This window comes from Salvelinus namaycush, unplaced genomic scaffold (assembly GCF_016432855.1).
Source record: "Salvelinus namaycush isolate Seneca unplaced genomic scaffold, SaNama_1.0 Scaffold956, whole genome shotgun sequence".
Lineage (NCBI taxonomy): Eukaryota > Metazoa > Chordata > Actinopteri > Salmoniformes > Salmonidae > Salvelinus > Salvelinus namaycush.
The window spans coordinates 60,419-80,486 of NW_024061704.1; the positions used below are offsets into that span (position 1 = coordinate 60,419).

A 20,068-nucleotide genomic window follows, 5' to 3' on the forward strand; every position below is an offset into this window, starting at 1 on the left:
ACAGCATATTTATATTGAACATGGCCCTCATTTCATAGGAGAGAGCCCTGTACCATTGTATTATAGAAATAAAAAAATCAGCCATGGTTTTCTTAGTTTTTAATATTCAACATGTCCTACATTTTAACACCTGCTGAATATGTTAGCATGAAATGCACTGCTCCAATGCAATTCTCTACATATGAAAACTGTTAACTTGATAGGCAAACCCTTTCTGATTAGTTTTACAAAAGCATAATTAATAATCACCCGCTGAAAATTGGGGCTTATAAAGGGAAGCGAAAGCCTGAACTACGAAACCCTTCTTCACCACAAAGGGATTTTGACACCTTTACGTAGCGATACTTGTCTTATATAAAATGGGCAACTTCAACAGTCTAGGAATCATATCAATCAAGATTAAGATAATCCGTCTTTATTCATTTTTAATAGCTGTTCCGTTCAAGTTCTTATAAAAGAAACATGGCTGTATTGAAATGGTTGAGCATTTGCCTGACTCTGTTCTGCCAAGGCACAGCAGCATCAACACCTTGCAACTGGACGCAGTTTAGGTTGGGGAAGCTGAACGACGTGAGCATAGACCTGCTCTCAGATATGGTGAGGAATTTAAACTGCACCAGTCCGCTATTTGGTGTGCACAAATTGATGCGCAAAATTCGCAATGATATTCAAATTTCTATTTTGCATTATAGCACATTTTATTGTTAAGCAATGCTTTCACGTTTGAACAACATTGTTTCATTTAAGGTTACTATCACAATATAGTTTACTTCTTGATATTGATATGAATTCTATTTCAGGGTGGACTCTTTCCACTTAAGTGTGCAGAAGAAAACGTCGAACTGTTTCCAGAGGATGTTTACAAGAACACAGAGGTAGGATACACTTCAGTATTTTGATAAACTAAAGTACAGTATAACTAAAGTACAGTATAGTAAATTGGAAGTTTAACCACTTCTTTAGACACCCAATGCCTAAAACCCTGTTTTATTTTATCCAGGGTGAGGACTTCTCTGTGGTTGCATTAGAGCACAGGTGTCAAACTCATTCCACGGGGGGCCGAGTGTCTGCGGGTTTTCGCTCCTCCCTTGTACTTGATTGATGAATTAACATCACTAATTAGTTAGGAACTCCCCACACCTGGTTGTCTAGGGCTTTATTGAAAGGAAAAACCAAAAACCTGCAGACACTAGGCCCTCCGTGGAATGAGTTTGACACCCCTGCATTAGAGGCTATGCGATATGTGGACCAATTATATAACAACAGTCTGACGTCTGTCACGTGGAACAAAGCAAAACTTAACCTGTTCCAAAACGTCATATATCGTCAAGTTCAAAACTTAGAGTTATGTGTAAGTATGATCCCTCTTGTGTAGTCTATAGGTTATACGCTGAGTGTACAAAACATTAGGAAGACTGACACTTTCCATGACATAGACTGGCCAGCTGAATCCAGGTGAAAGCAATGATCCCTCACTTGTTAGATCCACTCCTATTGGTGTGGAGGAAGGGGCGGAGACAGGTTGAAGATGGATTTTTAAACCTTGAGACAATTGAGACATGGATTGTGTACCATTCAGTTTGAATGGGCAAGACAAAATATGTAAGTGTCTTTCACGGGAGTATGCTAGTAGGTGCCAGTCGCACCAGCTTGAATGTGTCAAGAACTGCAACGCCGGTGGCTTTCTCATGCTCAACAGTTTCCTTTGTGTATGAAGAATGGTTCACCACCCAAAGGACATCCAGCCAACATGGGCCACTATCGCTGTGGAACACATGCCCTGACGAATTTAGGCTGTTCTGAGGGTAGAACGGGGTGCAACTCAATGTTAGGAACGTGTTACTAATGTGGTGTTCACTCAGTGTATTTTGGGGCAGACAATCGTGGGCATTGGTATTTACATCATTTATACACTACAAATATTTTTGTTATATATTTTCATAACCGTCTCATCAAACCGAATTAATGCACTCACCAGCATTTTATATTGTCTCCAGGTCGTAGGTGGTGTTTGGAAATCCTCTGGAGATGGAGGGTCGGTTACTCTGAAAACATATTTCAACAAGCTGAACACCGTCTTGAAAGACAAGGTGGGTCCAATTTCAAATGTCCTCAAATAGAGGCTAAATTAATCTGAGCAAAAGTTCTAGATCACCAGAAATATGACACATTTCAATGCCACAACTCACATATGATACTTGGAATTGCCCAGTGCCGTTTTTATGTCGATGGATGCGTTGGAGCAACAACACCTGCAGTGGTTGAGTTGACTGAAATAAAATGTATATCTTGTACGCTCTCCAGGAACACAGCGCATGCGCATGGGAGATTGTGCGAAAGGAGATTCGCGAAAACTTGGTGCAGTTCAAGAAATTCATTGACAGCAGAGTCAAGCCGTGAGGAGAACCACAGAATCATCATTGGAGACGTGACATATTCCTCAGGCTGGCTAACAGATTGATGGCTGATATATATACTGACTGACTGGCCGGCTGCTAGATTGACTGAATGACTGATTTATTTATTTATATATATTGGTAGACTGATATTTATGTGTACACTATGTATTTATTTATTCGTGTTTTATTTATAATACAATTTAATAAAAAATACTTACAACTATTCTCATATTGTTTTCATTCACTTATATAATTAATTCATGCATGCCTGCATTCATCCATTCATGCTTTCATGCATCCATTTTTTTATATACTGACTTTCTAAAGGGGAACTCTGCAGTTCAAACAAAACCAAAGCACACTCAAACACTATTTTTGTAAATAGCTGAGAGATGGGGTTGAAAGAAAGAACCACTGTCACAGAACTATAGATGCAAGGAAGGATTATCCAAGAAATCACAATTCTAGTTTTATCTACATTTTGAAGATATACAGTGGTTGTTAATATTTGCATTGTTTCAACCAATGGTGTAAAACACGTTGGCACGTTGGTTTTTTGTGTTGCAACACAGTCTCACACTCAATTCGTGCAAATATGTACGAAAAGTATTTTGCATATTTCAAGCACTTTTGTGCGTTTTTGTGTGAAAAGATACGCATTTTTGTGCTACTTAATACGTAGGAAAAGACACTCATTTTTGTACGACTTCATTCATTGGAACAAACTTTTTCGGGGTCAAACTTTGGAACAATCTTTTGAAAGTTATTTGAGCAATGCTTGATGAGCAGCTGTCTATTTTTTGTCCAACATATTTCTATATAAAAGACCAAACGTGATAACAACCAAATATTGTTAATCAACCAGGTTGTCACCAAAATAATTATATTATAATAGAAGCCTTACATTGTTTTTTAATTTTTATTAACACCTATAACCTTTTCTATGCTTGTTTTCTCTTAATTCTTCAGGATTCTGGTGTATTTGGAGTCAGATAGACCCTTTGTTTTCATGTAGGCATCAGTAGGCCTATAGAATGTTCTTCATAACGCATTTCATAGTTTGTGGAGACGACAATCCACAATTTTCTTAATTTATTCTTTAACTTCTTAGGGCTACAATTGTCTTTATTTATTTATTCTTTAAGGGTTTTTCTTTATTTTTACTAATTTCTACATTGTAGAATAATAGTGAAGACATCAAAACTTTGAAAAAACACTTATGGAATCATGTAGTAACCAAAAAAGTGTTAAACAAATCAAAATATATTTTAAATGAGATTCTTCCAAGAAGCCACTCTTTGCCTTGATGACAGCTTTGCACACTCTTGGCATTCTCTCAACCAGCTTCATGAGGTAATCACATGGAATGACATGATGCCAGACGATAGGATGGAAATTCCCTCCTCCGACATTGCGTATCATCATCTCCATCTGCAAACAGTAGCAGACAAAATTCCAGCTGTGGACACAGACGCTCCCATCCTCCTGATCTTAGGACGAGACATCTTAAGGCTACACAAGGTGCAAGAGCAAATCAATGGGCCCCACGACATTCCTTATGCATAGCAACTCGACCTCGGGTGTGTCATCGTGGGTGAGGTCTGTCTTGGAACGGCTCACCGACCAGCCAGTGTTAACGTGTTCAAGACAAACATACTTCAAAATGGTCGCACATCCTATCTGAGCCCTTGCCCTGACTTCATCCAGGTGAAAGAGAACTTCAACAGCATTGCTCAAAAACACATCTCTCTCTCTACAGTGCACTCGAGAGATCCAAGCACAACTGTGGACACAGACAGCCTGGGATGTTCCGTGTTTGACGAAACACAAGACGATGATAAACCAGCACCATCAGTGGAGGACAAAGCCTTCTTGGACATTATGGACGAACAGGTTTTCCAGGATGATGGAAACAACTGGGTGGCTCCACTACCCTTTCGCCCCACTAGACCTTCCTAATAACAGGGAGCAGGCCATGGACCGTCTCACATCACTTCGCAAGACTTTAGACAAAAAGCCTGAAATGAAAGTAATTTTATTCTTCATGCAAAAGATGCTGGATAACGACCAAGTCAAACCTTCTCCGCCATTAGAGGGAGACAAAGAACGCTGGTATCTGCCCATATTTGGTGTTTACTATCCACAAGCGCCTGAACAAATTAGAGTGGTGTTTGACTCCAGTGCTAAGACGTTCTGCTCAGTGGTTCAGACTTAAACAACACACTCTTGGGCGTCCTAATGCGCTTCCGCGAGGATTGCATTGCACTAACGGCAGATGTGTAACAAATGTTTTACTGTTTTGGTGTATGTGAGGATCACAGAAATTACTTATGGTTTCTCTGGTATGAAGACAACACTCCAGATAGAAACATAACTGAGTACAGGATGAAAGTGCAGGTGTTTGGGAACAGCCCCTCACCAGCCATCTACTGCATGAGACAAGCAGCTCTACAGGGTGAGAAGGAACACGGGTCAAAACCCAAGCAATATGTAGAGGAACTTCTACGTCGATGATGGTCTGACATCAGTAGCTACTACAGAAGAAGCTATCAACATTCTAAGAAAAACACAAGCAATGTTAGCGGAGTCCAAAATGAAACAACACAAGATTGCATCCAATAGCAAAACAGTTATGGAAGCCTTCCCCATGGAGGACCGTGCTAAAGACTTAAAAGACCTGGACCCTGGAGTGGATCCTCTCCACTTTCAACGGAGCCTTGGACTTTCCTGAAACCTGGAAACAGACAGCTTCACATTCCAGGTGTCCCACAATGAGAAGCCTTTTACGCGGAGAGGCATCCTGTCCACAGTGAATAGTCTTTATGACCCCCTTGGGTTCGTGGCTCCAATAACAATGCAAGGTAAAGCCTTAATTAGAGAACTCTCTTCTGACCAGAGTGAGTGGGATGCCTCCCTTCCCACAGAAAAAGAAGAGGAATCGAAAATGTGGAAGGAATCTTTGATGGAGTTGGAACATCTGTATATTCAGCAGACCTACATCCCAGTCTCCTTGTCTACCACTCAAAGAAGAGAGCTGCACATCTTCTCGGATGCCTCTACAGTAGCCATAGGAACGGTAGCCTACCTGAGAGTTATTGACTCGGAAAGGTCAATGCCATGTTGGATTTATCTTGGGGAAATCAAAATTGGCCCCTCGACCGGCCCACACTATCCCACGCCTAGAACTGTGTGCGGCTGTGCTAGCTGTTGAGATGTATGAACTGATCAGAGACGAAATGGACATTGATGTAAATGCGTCCAAGTTCTACACAGACAGTAAGATAGTTCTCGGTTACATCCACAATGTCACCAAAAGATTCTATGTGTATGTTGCCAATAGGGTAACTCGCATCAGGAAGTCTACCCATCCAGATCAGTGGTGTTATGTAAACACTGACAGCAATCCAGCAGATCATGCAACCAGGCCCGTACTAGCTGCACTCTTAAACAGGTCCACCTTTCCTGACCCAAGCAAACTAAAGTGAGCCTGAGAACATCAATTTTGACCTTGTAGAGCCTCACGCAGATGCAGAGATTCGACCAGATGTCACAGCCTTCGCCACTAAGGTTTCTGGAGCTCAACGTGGCTCTCATCGCTTTGAGAGGTTCTCAAGCTGGAAAGCTCTCAATCGAGCCACAGCACGACTCATTCATCTTGCCAGATCCTTCCATGAAGGTGCGGACAACACCAACTGCAGAGGCTGGCAGGACTGTAATAAACCATGCAGTACAAGTGAGTTGTAGCAAACGTCTGGTCTCTGGTATCATCCACAAGTGTGTCACCTGCCGCAAAGTTAGAGGGAGGTTACTTGACCAAAAGATGGCTGACTTGCAGGCAGACTCACATCTGAACCACCATTCACCAGCGTTGGACTTGATGTGTTTGGACCATGGAATGTCATAACTCGTCGCACTAGAGGTCAGGCCAGGTCACAGTTGGAAATGAGAACTTGTTCTCAACTGGCCTACCTGGTTAAATAAAGGTGAAATAAATAAAAATATGAGATGGTAGTGCAGACTCCAAGAGCTGGGCGGTACTCTTTACATGTATATCTACTAGAGCAGTCCATATTGAGCTCATCGAATCCATGCTTCATCAGCACACTGAGGCATTTTTTCTCTATCCGTGGTCCAGCAAAAGTGCTACGCTCTGATCGAGGTTCAAACTTTATAGGTGCCTGCAGGGAACTGGGAATCGACACAAATGACTCAGAACTGACTAAATACCTCTCAGACAAGGGATGTACTTGGATATTTAATCCCCCACACCCGTCTCATATGGGTGGTTCTTGGGAGAGTATCATCGGGGTTGCCAGACGTATCTTAAATTCTATGCTGTTTCAGACGGGCACGCCTAGTCTCACACATGAGGTCTTGAGCGCTCTTACGTCTGAAGTTATGGCAATAACCAATGCGAGACCCTTAGTGTCAGTGTCAACCGACCCTGACATGCCTGCCATTCTCACACCCTCAATGTTACTGACACAAAAGACCAGCACTTCCTCAGCCCCTTCTGGATACTTCAGCATGAACGACCTTCATGGAAAACAGTGGAAGCAAGTCCAGTGTCTCGCTGACACCTTTTGGAAAAGGTGGAGACAGGAGTACCTGACAACGCTGCAGAGACGTAGAAAAGACACATGTAAAAGTGGGAGATGTTGTCTTATTGAAAGACAGTCAGGCACACAGAAATGACTGGCCAGTCGGGCTTGTGGTCAAAACCTTTCCCAGTACCGACAAAAAGGTTAGGAAAGTAGAACTAAAAATTGTCAAGCAAGGGGCTGCTAAGGTGTTTCTGAGACCAATCTCAGAGATTGTTGTTCTTCTTGTTGAAGCATCCTAGAGACAAAATATAAAAATAATGAAAGGACATTATTTGTTTCTTGATACATGTTTAATTTCATAGTGGCACAATTTCTATAAACCAGGCGGGGAGTGTGCTGCCATTCTGTTAGAATAGAACAACAGATTATTTTATTACAGTGGTTAAAATGGATTTTCATTGTGTTCCATGGTGTTTATCGGCCCCTATTGGAGATTTCTGGTACTTAGACTGTACGGAAACAGGAAGTAGAGTAGAGTAGTCGTTCTGCACGCAGAGAAGCAGCTAAGAACAACGCCACGGTGCTGTTCTTTCAGTGCAGTTATTTCTTGTCACGCTTCAGCCTCGGAAAATATTTGTTTGTAAATTCGATTCAAGCATATTGCTAGTGATGATAATATTGTTATTGATAGAATTGCTTACTTATCAATGTTAGTTGGTTGCATTTACTCACACAAATTGCCTTTCATGTATGCCGTCAGCTGTATTAGTTTGCTCGTGTGTCATGTAAACGAATTGTAAAACATACAATACTGTAGTTTTGTTACTGTTTCTAGTGTAATATGCTTTGTTATTGTACAGAGGTGTTTGCACATTTTTAGAGTAATGAAAGGAGTTGGCTATTTGCTACTCATATGGTAATTGGCTATCTGGTTTGGTATCATGCCAGATACATGGTACCTTGGCACGTGCTTTGTATTTAAACGTTTTCAATATATTCATTCAAGAAAAGTCAGCCTTGGGAGTTTTATTTTAGACTTAGTTATTAGCTATCTGAATAGAGAGACTGAAATGAATGAAATACCCTAATCCTCAGCTATGTTCAATGTTCAGCAATTTCCAGTGACAAATGCTCAGTCTGAAGCCATAAGGCTATGGGTATCACAGCCCTATAGTAATAATACAAGTTATATCATCTAAAAAAGGTGTATTTACAACATATTTATAACATGTTGGGCAAAGTGGTATAGGAGAGTCTGACATGACCCCTAACTTGAGTTCAGTCTTCACCAATGAGAACCATAGCTTCGTATTTCATGACTGGGAAAGGCCTCGATTCTACCCATATGATGTGGATCATTGTCAGGTTATTTGATACAGTGCACTCTGAAAGTTTTCAGACCCCTTGACTTTTTCCATATTTTGTTAAATTACACGTTATTCTAAAATCAATTAAAAAATTAAATCGTAATTTATCTACAAAAACACCCCACAATGACAAAGTGAAAACAAGTTTTTAGGCATTTTGCAAATGTATTAAAAATAAAAACAGAAATACCAAGACTTCCGAGAGCTGGCCGCCCGGCCAAACTGAGCAATCTGGGGAGAAAGCCCTTGGTCATGAAGGTGACCAAGAACTCGAAAGTCATTCTGACAGAGCTCCAGAGTTCCTCTGTGGAGATGGGAGAACCTTCCAGAAGGACAACCATCTCTGCAGCACTCCACCGATCAGGCCATTATGGTAGAGTGGCCAGACAGAGGCCACTCCCCAGTAAAAGGCACATGACAGCCAGCTTGGAGTTTGCCAAAAGGCACCTAAATGAATAAGACCATGAGAAACAAGATGATCTGATCTGATGAAACCAAGTTTGAACTCTTTGGCCTGAATGCCAAGCGTCACTTCTGGAGGAAACCTGGCACCATCCCTACGGTGAAGCAGGGTGGTGGCAGCTTCATATTGTGGGGATGTTTTTCAGCTGCAGAGACTGGGAGACTAGTCAGGATCAAGGGAAAGATGAACAAAGCAAAGTAGAGAGAGACCCTTAATGAAAACCTGCTCCAGAGCGCTCAGGATCTCGGACTGGGGCTTAGGTATACCTTCCAATAGGACAACCACCCTAACCACACAGGCCAAGACAACACAGGAGTGGCTTCAGGACAAGTCTCTGAATGTCCTTGAATTGCCTGGCCAGAGCCTGGACTTGAACCGATCGAACATCTCTGGAGAGACCTGAAAATAGCTGTGCAGCGATGCTACCCATACAACTTGGCAGAGCTTGAGAGGATCTGCAGAGAAAAATGGGAGAAACTCTACAAATACAGGTGTGCCAAGCCTGTAGCGTCATACCCATGAAGACTCGAGGCTGTAATCGGTGCCAAATGTGCTTCAACAACGTACTGAGTAAAGGGTCTTAATACTTATGTAAATGTGATATTTCAGTTTCAAATTTGAAATACATTTTCAAACATTTCTCGAAACCTGTTTTTGTTTTGTTGTTATGGGGAATTGTGTGTAGAATAATGAGACAACAACAAAAAACTACGCTCAGGAAATATTTTTTTGTTTTTTTGGGGTTGGCACAAAACTCCTGCCATACTTCCATTAGTTTTTATCTTTACCAGCACTGGTTACCTTCAGATGAGTCCTGTGACATTAATGGGGGGTTTAGAGCAAAATGAGAATCTCCCTTTTCCACAGTGGGGTCACATTAGTTTGTAGCCCAAAAGGTTTGGACGCTACAAACAGAAGTTGGCACATTGATGGTACCGACATCAGACAAGTCCTGTGACACTTGGGGGTCGTAGAGCAAAAGGGAGAACATCATCATATCGTGTAAGTCTCCCCTTTCCATAGAGTGGTCATTTTCCCCATCAGGAGACTGAAAATATTTGGCATGGGTCCCCAGATCCTCAAAAAGTTCTACAGCTGCACCACAGAGAGCATCCTGACCACTTGCATCACTTCCTGGTATGGCAACTGCTCTGCATCTGACCATAAGGCGCAACAGAGGGTAGTACATACGGCCCAGTACATCAAGCTTCCTGCTATGCAGGACCTACATACTAGGCGGTGTCAGAGGAAAGGCCAAGAATTTGTCAAAGACTTTAGACACCCAAGTCATAGACTGTCATCTCTGCTCCTGCACGGCAAGCGCTACTGTACTGGACCTCCACGTCTAGGACCAAAAGGCTCCTTAACAGATTCTACCCCCAAGCCATAAGACTGCTGAACAATTAATAAAATGTCAGAGTGGACTATTTACAGCAAACCCCCCCCCCCCCCCATTTGTTTTTACACTGCTGCTATTCGCTCTTTATTATCTGTGCATAATCACTTTACCCCTACCTACATTTTTTTTTTTTTTTAATTTCACCTTTATTTAACCAGGTAGGCAAGTTGAGAACAAGTTCTCATTTACAATTGCGACCTGGCCAAGACAAAGCAAAGCAGTTCGACACATACAACAACACAGAGTTACACGTGGAGTAAAACAAACATACAGTCAATAATACAGTAGAAAAATAAGTCTATATACAATGTGAGCAAATGAGGTGAGATAAGGGAGGTGAAGGCAAAAAAAAAAGGCCATGGTGGCGAAGTAAATACAATATAGCAAGTAAAACACTGGAATGGTAGATTTGCAGTGGAAGAATGTGCAAAGTAGAGATAGAAATAATGGGGTGCAAAGGAGCAAAATAAATAAATAAATACAGTAGAGAAAGAGGTAGTTGTTTGGGCTAAATTATAGATGGGCTATGTACAGGTGCAGTAATCTGTGAGCTGCTCTGACAGCTGGTGCTTAAAGCTAGTACATGAACAAAGTACCTCGACTAACCTGTACCCCCACACATTGACTCGGTACCGGTATCCCCTGTATATAGCCTCGTTATTTTATTGTGCTACTTTTTTATAATTCTTTACTCTAGAATATTTGTTCAACATGTTCTTAACTCTATCTTGAACTGCATTGTTGGTTAAGGTTTTGTAAGTAAGCATTTCACGGTAAGGTTGTACCTGTTGTATTCGGCGCATGCGATAAATCAAGTTTGATTTGATTTAATATTACAAACCGTTTGGACATTACAGACTTTTTCGGGAGAAAACAGATTTGTTTTGTGAGAAGACCAATTTGGTCTGACAAACAACGCTCTAGCTCTGCCACCTTTCACCGCAGATGCAGAAGTCCAACACGGAAGTGCAACATCGGTGGATGCTGTAGATATCTCCAGCTGAAACTGACGGGTTTTGATGGGGATCTTTTCATTATGTTACTTAATAACTTCTTCACCACACATCATTATGATTCACACCTGGACTCCATTACCTTCATCATTTCCTCCCCTTAATATGTCACTCCCAGGTTCACTCATCAGTTGGTACTGTTCTTGTGTATCTACCTTCAGCCTTCTGTTTGTGTCGTGTTCTTGGTTTTGTGTTTTATTAAAACATTTCACCTGCACCTGCTTCCAACCCTAATCTAGCGTACCTGATTAATTAGCTGGTTGATAAACTGAATCAGGTTAGTTACAACTACAGAAGGGTAGTTCTCCAGGAACAGCGTTGGAGAGCCCTGACCTGAACAGTGATTATCATTTTTGTATTAAACTCTTTACTTAGACAGGAGTTACGGTTCTCAAATTGGCATTCAAATAGTTTATATGTTGTATTTCCCTTTTGTACCTGTGTTGAACTGAACTGTATTGTCTGTCTACTTAAAAAACCTGTGAAAAAAATGTAAATGTATTTTGTACAAATTTTCAAAATGTCGTTCTTGTCTAAACCCAATGAGAGTTGATTTACAATATTGAGCAGTCTTATCCAACCGTCAGAGGGGATTCACATTAAACTTGTTGCTGATCAGTCTCATGGTAATTCTACTTTATGTTTAGGTATTCTTGTTTTCTTTCTTTGTGTAATTTATTTTGAATATGTTTTTGTACTTTGTGAGGGTTGCTGTTCTTTTAGTTTTTCCTGTTTGTTTTTGTGTGGTAATCACACTGGGGCAGTGGACTGAAGGAGGTGGGGAGATCTGGGTAGCAGTGGACCAGGAACTTTTATCTCCCACTTGACATTGTGGGATGTTTATTTATAAAGTCTGTCCAATGTATTAAACACCCGAATGTCTTACTATGATTGAAGGAGAAATAAGAAAAAGTAATGGAAATAAAACATAGCTTTTAATAGATAATAGTTTAGACCCCTGAATGAGGTGGAGTGGTGGTGGGTAAAAAATGAAAATAAAATTAATTGATTTAGCTTAGTCATATACAGTATATAGACCTTTTAAAGTTGCATCAGGGATCCTCCTAATATCTATCAATGAATAATGAGCTCAAATCCTTACGTAGGCCTATGAGACATCATGCAGTCCTTTCAAGAGGCTTGGAATTCCTGGATGGAATAGAGGCTATGTATTTATTTATTCCTTTATTTATATATAATAAAATTAAAAGAGAAAAACATGCATCTATTATCATATTGTTTGTATTCATTTACATATTCAGTCATCCATGCATTCATCCATTCAGTTTTTCATGCATTCATTTGTTAAAAGGCAATATACAGTTCAAAACAACAGCATAGTGGTCACTCAACCAATATTTTAGTAAATAGCTGAGTGATAGTGTTCGAGAAAAGTTATCAGTCAGAGAGCTACTTAGTCAAGTAATGACCCTCCAAGAGATCAAAATTATAATTTGAAGTACATTTTGAAGCCATACAGTGTTTGTTTAGATGTAGTTTCAAACAATGTCATAAAAAAGTACATTTTGGGTTCTGTTGAAGTAAGACAGGTGAACGAAGCTCATGAGGCATTTAAAAGTGATATATTCTTCAAGAGTCAATAGGTAGCCTGTGTATCATTAATTTAAAAGTCAAAATGGGATGTAGCAATCGCAGAAATGTCCCCTTTAGCTAAGCATATCCAAGACGATGAATAGTAGTATTATTAGGAATTAGGATTTAGGTATTTTTCTAATAAGCCTACGATAACGTTATCACAACACATTGGCACATTGGTTTATTTATAGGAATATCCCTGCTAGTCTCTCGAAAGTAATAAATAGCCAAATGATAATGTTAGCCTCATTATTCAGATACGGACGTCATAAAATGCTGGTTAATTTCTATTTAATCAACAGTTATTATCAAGAGTTTAATTCAAATGTATAGACATGAATGGGGTTAAAGACAGAAGATCCAAACAGAACGAGATCATATTAAATCATCATCTCTCACTCCCTCTCTCTCACAGACACACACACACCCACACAGAGAGAGAGAGAGAGACAAACAAACAAGCAAATAGCAGTTTTGTGATTAAAAAACAAACATTGTAGTAGGCCTACCCTTAGTCCATAAAAGTTAGTTTAATATTGGTGTTGATGAATGGGGCGGTAGGTAGCCTAGTGGTTAGCGCGTTGGACAAGTAACCAAAAAGTTTCAAGATCGAATCCTCGAGCTGACAAGGTAAAAAATGTGTCGTTCTGCCCACTGAATAAGGTAGTTAACCCGCTGTTCCTAGAACGTCATTAAATATAAGAATGTGTTCTTAACTGACTAGCCTAGTTCAATGAAGACATGAAGAGATCATTGTAAAGTTAAGAGATAGTTTTTCTTTTTCCCTGTCTTTCTTAGAAACGTTTGAGTGTTCACAAGGGCAGCTATGAGTAACTTCTTTTCAACCAACTTAGGATAACGTGCCTCCCATGAAGGAACACTCAAGGAACACTCGAAACACGATGAGAGGGAAGTGGAGCACAAGGAAAGAGAAATCCGGTCTTGCGGTTCACTCGGCAAAACTTTCCCAAATTCATTCATTTTAACACTTAATTTAGCGAGACACCCTTTCACTTTCTGTACATCCTTTCAATCCTCGCTATTTAAATTAATCCGCAGATATGGGATCAGAACACAAACCACATTCACACTGGAGAAAATTTGCAATATACTGGCAACAGGTGAGTCAACAATATGCTATCATTTGATAATTGCTTCAGGATACAAATAATGAATTGTTTCCAGGATTATATTCAACTATCAATTATCATCTGCTGCAGATCATCTAACTACAATAAGAATGGCACTTCAGACTATCACTTGGATGAGCGCCTTCCTTTGCCTTGCGCAAGTTTGCTCCATGCCCATGCCTTGCCAGCTACAAGGACAGCTGGTGCGAATAACCCACAACCTACTGAGAGACATGGTACATTTTTTATATTGCTTTTGTCTTGAGAAGTATTATCCAACTATGTTTAACTGAATAGCTCAACGTGAATGCTGTGTTTTCTCTTTCTTTCAGGGGGGACATTTTCCTCTGGAGTGTCTGCAGGAGAATGTCTTCATGGCATTCCCAGCCACCGCATTTGCAACCTCCGGCGCGCCACAGGTAATAGCAAGCTAGCATATCCAAATGTTCTTTACAGCATGACAGAGTATTTGCAACCGTTAGGATTAGAAAGTAGATAACTTTAAACTGACATTTATGTTATTTGAAATTATTGTTGTTGTCCGTTTCAGTTGAGCAGCAGTGGTGCTAAGGCTATTTATGAGACATTGAAGAACATCGACACATTGTTTGGAGCTGACGACCTTCCTACTAAGTGGGACCAACGGAAGTTGGAGAATTTTCAGAATATTGTATACCGCCAGATTGAAGAGAGCAAATGTGTGAGTTACTATGCCAACACAGATAGCTTAACTGTTTATTTGTGGTATTGTGGTATTTTTATTATTATTCATCGCCTGCCTTTTTCTTTCTGGCAGATGATGGGTAGTGTGGATACAAGTGATTATCTCATCAGGGCAGAAGGACTGAATACGTACTTTGGGAACATTGCAACAGTCATAAAAGAAAAGGTAGACTATAGGTTAAACACAAATAGACATATTTTTTTGATAATATCTCTACATACAATATTACCCTCCATTGCCCTAACAGATTATTTGTATTTTCACAGAATTTCAGTTTCTGCGCCTGGGAAGTGGTTCGAAAAGAGCTCCTGTTCACCCTACAGTTCATTCTGGAACACAACTCTGATAGCCTTCTGTGGTCCAACAGAACATGAATTTGAACTTGCAGAACTTTTTTACAGTTGTGTTTGATTTTAAAAGCCTACTATTCTACAATCATGTAATGTGCAACTTCAAACAGAAATATTATACATGTATTTATTTATTTATCAAGGTTATTTATTCATGTATGCCTATTTATGAATGTAATTGATTTATCTATTTGAAAATATGCTGCTCTTCATCAAATGTTAAGTTAATAAACATTTGTATACTTTTAAATATTGTTAATCTTTTTGCTCATTCTGTAACCTAGTCAATTGGTGTGTGAACATTCAGATTTGTATTAAACATGCTCAGGACATATGGATGTCAGTACATTTAGTGCTTTAGCCTACGAATCCATTAGGGAAAGACCTAAAAACAAGTCAACTGTATTTTCTCAAAATGTAGTTATATTCAAAAGCCTTTTTTCAATTAAGTGTATTTTTAGCACTCGACAGGGCGGGCCTGTTTTGAACGTTGTACTCTGAGCTTCAATAAGAATTTATTTGTTGATAGGCATACAATGTTGTTCTATCAATGCCATGATCAGTTCATTTTTACAAGGTTTCATGAGATAAATGCTTAATATAAAAGCTGCATAATCAGAAACCTACATCATTATATGAGTCTATATATCAATGTGACATTCCTACTCATTCACATTAGGCCAAACTCACACATCATCGTCATCATTTTCGTCGTCTTGGTAAGCGCCAAATAAAGGCTAATCTTTTGCGCATACTCTTTTATCAACCAGAAATTAACAAACTGTAAAAAGTTGGAATTTACCGAATCAATGTAATAAGAATGAAACGCATGAGAGAAAATGAAAAGTAAAGGCTTTAGCATTCATTCAACACTACCAGTCACTTTGTTAATAAAATGTGTTTTATTTCAAAGATGTGCAATATTAACACTAACGATTCTTCGATAGGTATGCTATGATGCTGCTAAAGTTGTCTCGCGCACCTACAGTGCTGGTCATAAAAAAAGCTAGCTAGCTGATGGATGCAAACAATGTTCTTCCACATAGAAAAACGACATAATATGTAGCTATAGTTGCTTGGCTAACTATATGGCTAGTTGTCATCATCTAAAATCACCATCATTTATAATACAGTTCTTATTTGATTAATGGTGGTCCGACCTATCTATGTGAAGCTAGACACAATAAGGATTAGCCACAATAGTGGACTTTGAGGTTAGCAAAGAGAACCTCCCTCGTAGAGAAACTCCCTTCACATTTCTCACAGTCAATTGTGAATAATAACTCTTCAAATGTTTCCAGTGTAACGTCATGCAGAATCTGCATACCAACCAATTGATCTCAATCAGTTTCATGAGGAAATGCATTTAGATTTTCTTGAGTTGTAGGCTACAGTTTCGTAGTAGCCTATTGTGTTGTTTTAAATGATGTACAATGAGTGAATTTTAGAGCAGATGGTGTTAACAAACTGTAGCATAGCCTACCTGTTTAGTTTCAATCAAAGCAAATATTTTGCCTAGCAGCACAATCGTCCTCAAATTTCATGAGAAACTAGGTTGTTTTTTTTGTCTTACAGTAACGTTATACTATGCTATTATATTTGGTTCTGTTATGTAGAAAACTATCATTATGTGATCATGCAGAAATAGATTCAACTTTGATCTAACTTTATTAAATGAGCACCATTCGCCACAGTAGGCTAGCCTGTTCTGTATGAATGGAGAGGAGACTGTGCGGAGTTGGAGGTCCTGCACATGTGCAGAAGCTTCAGGACCTTTAGCTGTTGGGAGGAAAGATCCGTGTTTTACATTGCCTGTTTTTTTTTCACATCATTCTTTCAATAATCTCACCAGTAAAATCATAACTAACCAACACTAACACTTTGATGAAATCAATTCACTTTAAGCTGTCACTGTAGGATCAATATTGGTTTGTTCTTTACCTCTAGAACACAAGTTGAAACTTCAGGAGGAGGAACCCAAGTGGTGGACCTGGTTTCAAGGACAGACAAGTCATTTCTACATTTGCGGCTTAATGAGGAAATAATGAAAATAATGAAAATCTTTTTTCCATTGTTCTAGTTTTAGATGCACATTAGGATAACATTCTGTAAACTGTAATACTAATTAACTGTCTTCTTTTGATTTTATATCAGAGGGTCAAGCAATGGCGACAAGGTTGTCAAGCCAAGACTTGAAACTGTTGGGAGACTTTCTCTTTAAAACATGTCTAGGACTGTGGTTCCGCTAGCAGAACGCAGGGCGCCAAATTCAATCAACAGAAATCTCATAATTACATTTTCTCAAACATACAAGTATTAGACACCATTTTAACGATAAAATTCTCGTTAATCCAACCACAGTGTCCGATTTCAAAAAAGCTTTTCGGCGAAAGCAGAACATATCATTATGTTAGGTCAGCAACTAGTCACAGAAAGCATACAGCGATTTTCCAACCAAAGAGAGGAGTCACAAAAAGCTGAAATATTGATAAAAGGAATCACTAACCTTTGATTTTTTTCATCAAATGACACTCCCGGGACAACATGTTACACAATACATGTATTTTCTGTTCGATCAAGTTCATATTTATATCCAAAAACCTCAGTTTACATTTGGCTTTGCCTCCAAAACATCCCGTGAATTTTCACAGAAATACTCATAATAAAAATTGATAAAAGATACAAGTGTTATTCACAGATTAAATGCTTCTCCTTAATGCAACCGCTGTGTCAGATTTCAAAAAAACTTTACGGAAAAAGCAAACCATGCAATAATCTGAGTACGGCGCTCAGAGACCAACACAACCCAAGAAGATATCCGCCATGTTGGAGTCAACATAAGTCAGAAATAGCATTATAAATATTCACTTACCATTGATGATCTTCGTCAGAATGCACTCCCCGGAATCCCAGTTCCACAATAAATGTTTGATTTGTTCCATAAAGTTCATCATTTATGTCCAAATACCTCCTTTTGTTAGCGCGTTTGGTAAACAAATCCAAAGTCCAGCGGAAAGTAAGGACAAAAAGTCCAAAAAGTTATTACAGGTCGTAGAAAAATGTCAAACTAAGTATAGAATCAATCTTTAGGATGTTTTTAACATAATTCTTCAATAATGTTCCAACCGGAGAATTCCTTTGTCTTCAGAAAAGCAAATGGAACGGGAGCTACCTCTCATGTGAATGCGCATGACCAGCTCGTGGCTGCTGGCAGACCTCTGACTCATTCCCGTCTCATTCGGCCCCACTTCACAGTAGAAGCATCAGACAAGGTTCTAAAGACTGTTGACATCTAGTGTAAGCCTTAGGGAGTGCAACATGACCTATATCCCACTCTATCTTCAATAGGGAATGAGTTGAAAAACGACCAACCTCAGATTTCCCACTTCCTGGTTGGATTTCTTCTCAGGTTTTTGCCTACCATATGAGTTCTGTTATACTCACAGACATCATTCAAACAGTTTTAGAAACTTCAGAGTGTTTTCTATCCGAATCTACTAATAATATGCATATATTAGCAACTGGGACTGAGTAGCAGGCCGTTTACTCTGGGCACCCTTTTCATCCAAACGTGAAAATGCTGCCCCTATCCATAAGAAGTTTTAACCTCAAAGAGAAACAATGCTTTTCTTATGCTATGAGAAAGCTTGTAGAATGTAGACCTTTCCACATTGCTCTGTAATCTTTATTTAAATGTTCAGACTGTTCTCTCTTGTCTCCTTCTGTCTTTGTACTGGATATTTTGGGGGATTTCAAGGTCTTGATACTGTAATTGCGAATAACATTCATCAAATGCATGTGTCAACAATGAATGTGTATGGTTGGCTATATTTTTCACTTGGAATGTTCTAGAGTAAAAAGTGATATCAATGTAATGGATATGAAATGGAAAAGTAAAAACAAGAAGAAGCATTTGTCTCCTGTGTTTACCAAAGTAATTTGTTAAATTGCCACTTTTTATGATAATTTTTTTTTACAGAATGATTCCATTAATTTGCCTACACTCTTTCACTGAACTAAATATAGAACCAAGGTGTTCTTCATCACTGAACCAAAATTGGGTCCAAATAGAACTTTGTATGGTGCCATTTACTAATTATTACTGCTACTAATACAAAATATTCATAGATAAGAATATAATAATACATATATTTAATAAAGGACAAAAGAATACCAGCATAGTTTCGAGATTCTATTGTCATTATATGCAAACGTCATCAGAAGCAGCCAAAAGAGTAGATCATCTGCCTCTAATAGAGTTACTGACAGACTCTGAGCAAAACAAATAGTTTTTTAACTTAAAAGTGATGTAATGATTAACTATTGAATCACCAGGACATCTTATAAATAATTTCTGTTTGGTCTAATTATTAATTAGGGAAAAACGGTGAATTGTGGCGGCTGCTACAATGTTGAACCAGGCTCATGTTACGCTTCTCAGGTGAAAGAGCATTGGGTAAGACAGACAGACAGACAGGCAGACAGACAGACAGACAGACAGACAGACAGACAGACAGACAGACAGACAGACAGACAGACAGACAGACAGACAGACAGACAGACAGACAAGCACGGAGAAAGTCTAGGCTAAGTGAAAAGTGATGAAGGGATCTGAGACCAGCAGTGAAACATAGCCGTATTGGTGGCTCCATAACATCAACAATTTAGATTGTCTATCAATATCCAAAAATAGACATAAGCCCTATGCTTTCCCAGCAGTTAACTGACTTGCCTAGTTAAATAAAGGATAAAAAAGAAGAAGAATGGTCCACCACCCAAAGGACATCCAGCCAACTTGACACATTTGTGGGACGCATTGGAGTCAACATGGGCCAGCATCCCTGTGGAACGCTTTCTACACCTTGTAGAGTCCATGCCCCGACGAATTTAGGCTGTTGTGAGGGCAAAATGGGGTGCAACTCAATATTAGGAAGGTGTTCCTAATGATTTGTACACTCAGTGTATGGTCAAATATATATTTTTATTTTTCATTTGTAAAGAAAAGGACAAAGTTCCAACAAATCATGTTATCATTGCTCGTCAAAATTGCATCACCAGCAGGTGAAAGTTGGTTACATCATTG

The 20,068-nt window shown here is 39.3% G+C and overlaps 1 protein-coding gene and 1 pseudogene across 1 annotated transcript; both read left to right on the forward strand.

Moving 5' to 3' along the window:
• Window positions 1–462: 462 nt before the first annotated feature.
• On the forward strand, window positions 463–2,400 carry LOC120043552 (annotated as a pseudogene).
• Window positions 2,401–14,021: 11,621 nt separating this feature from the next.
• Window positions 14,022–15,009, forward strand: LOC120043559 (interferon beta-like). Its single transcript, XM_038988116.1, has 5 exons — window positions 14,022–14,147; window positions 14,244–14,330; window positions 14,462–14,611; window positions 14,708–14,800; window positions 14,902–15,009. Exons 1-5 carry the CDS (start codon window positions 14,022–14,024, stop codon window positions 15,007–15,009), a joined length of 564 nt encoding a protein of 187 aa, XP_038844044.1.
• Window positions 15,010–20,068: the final 5,059 nt, after the last annotated feature.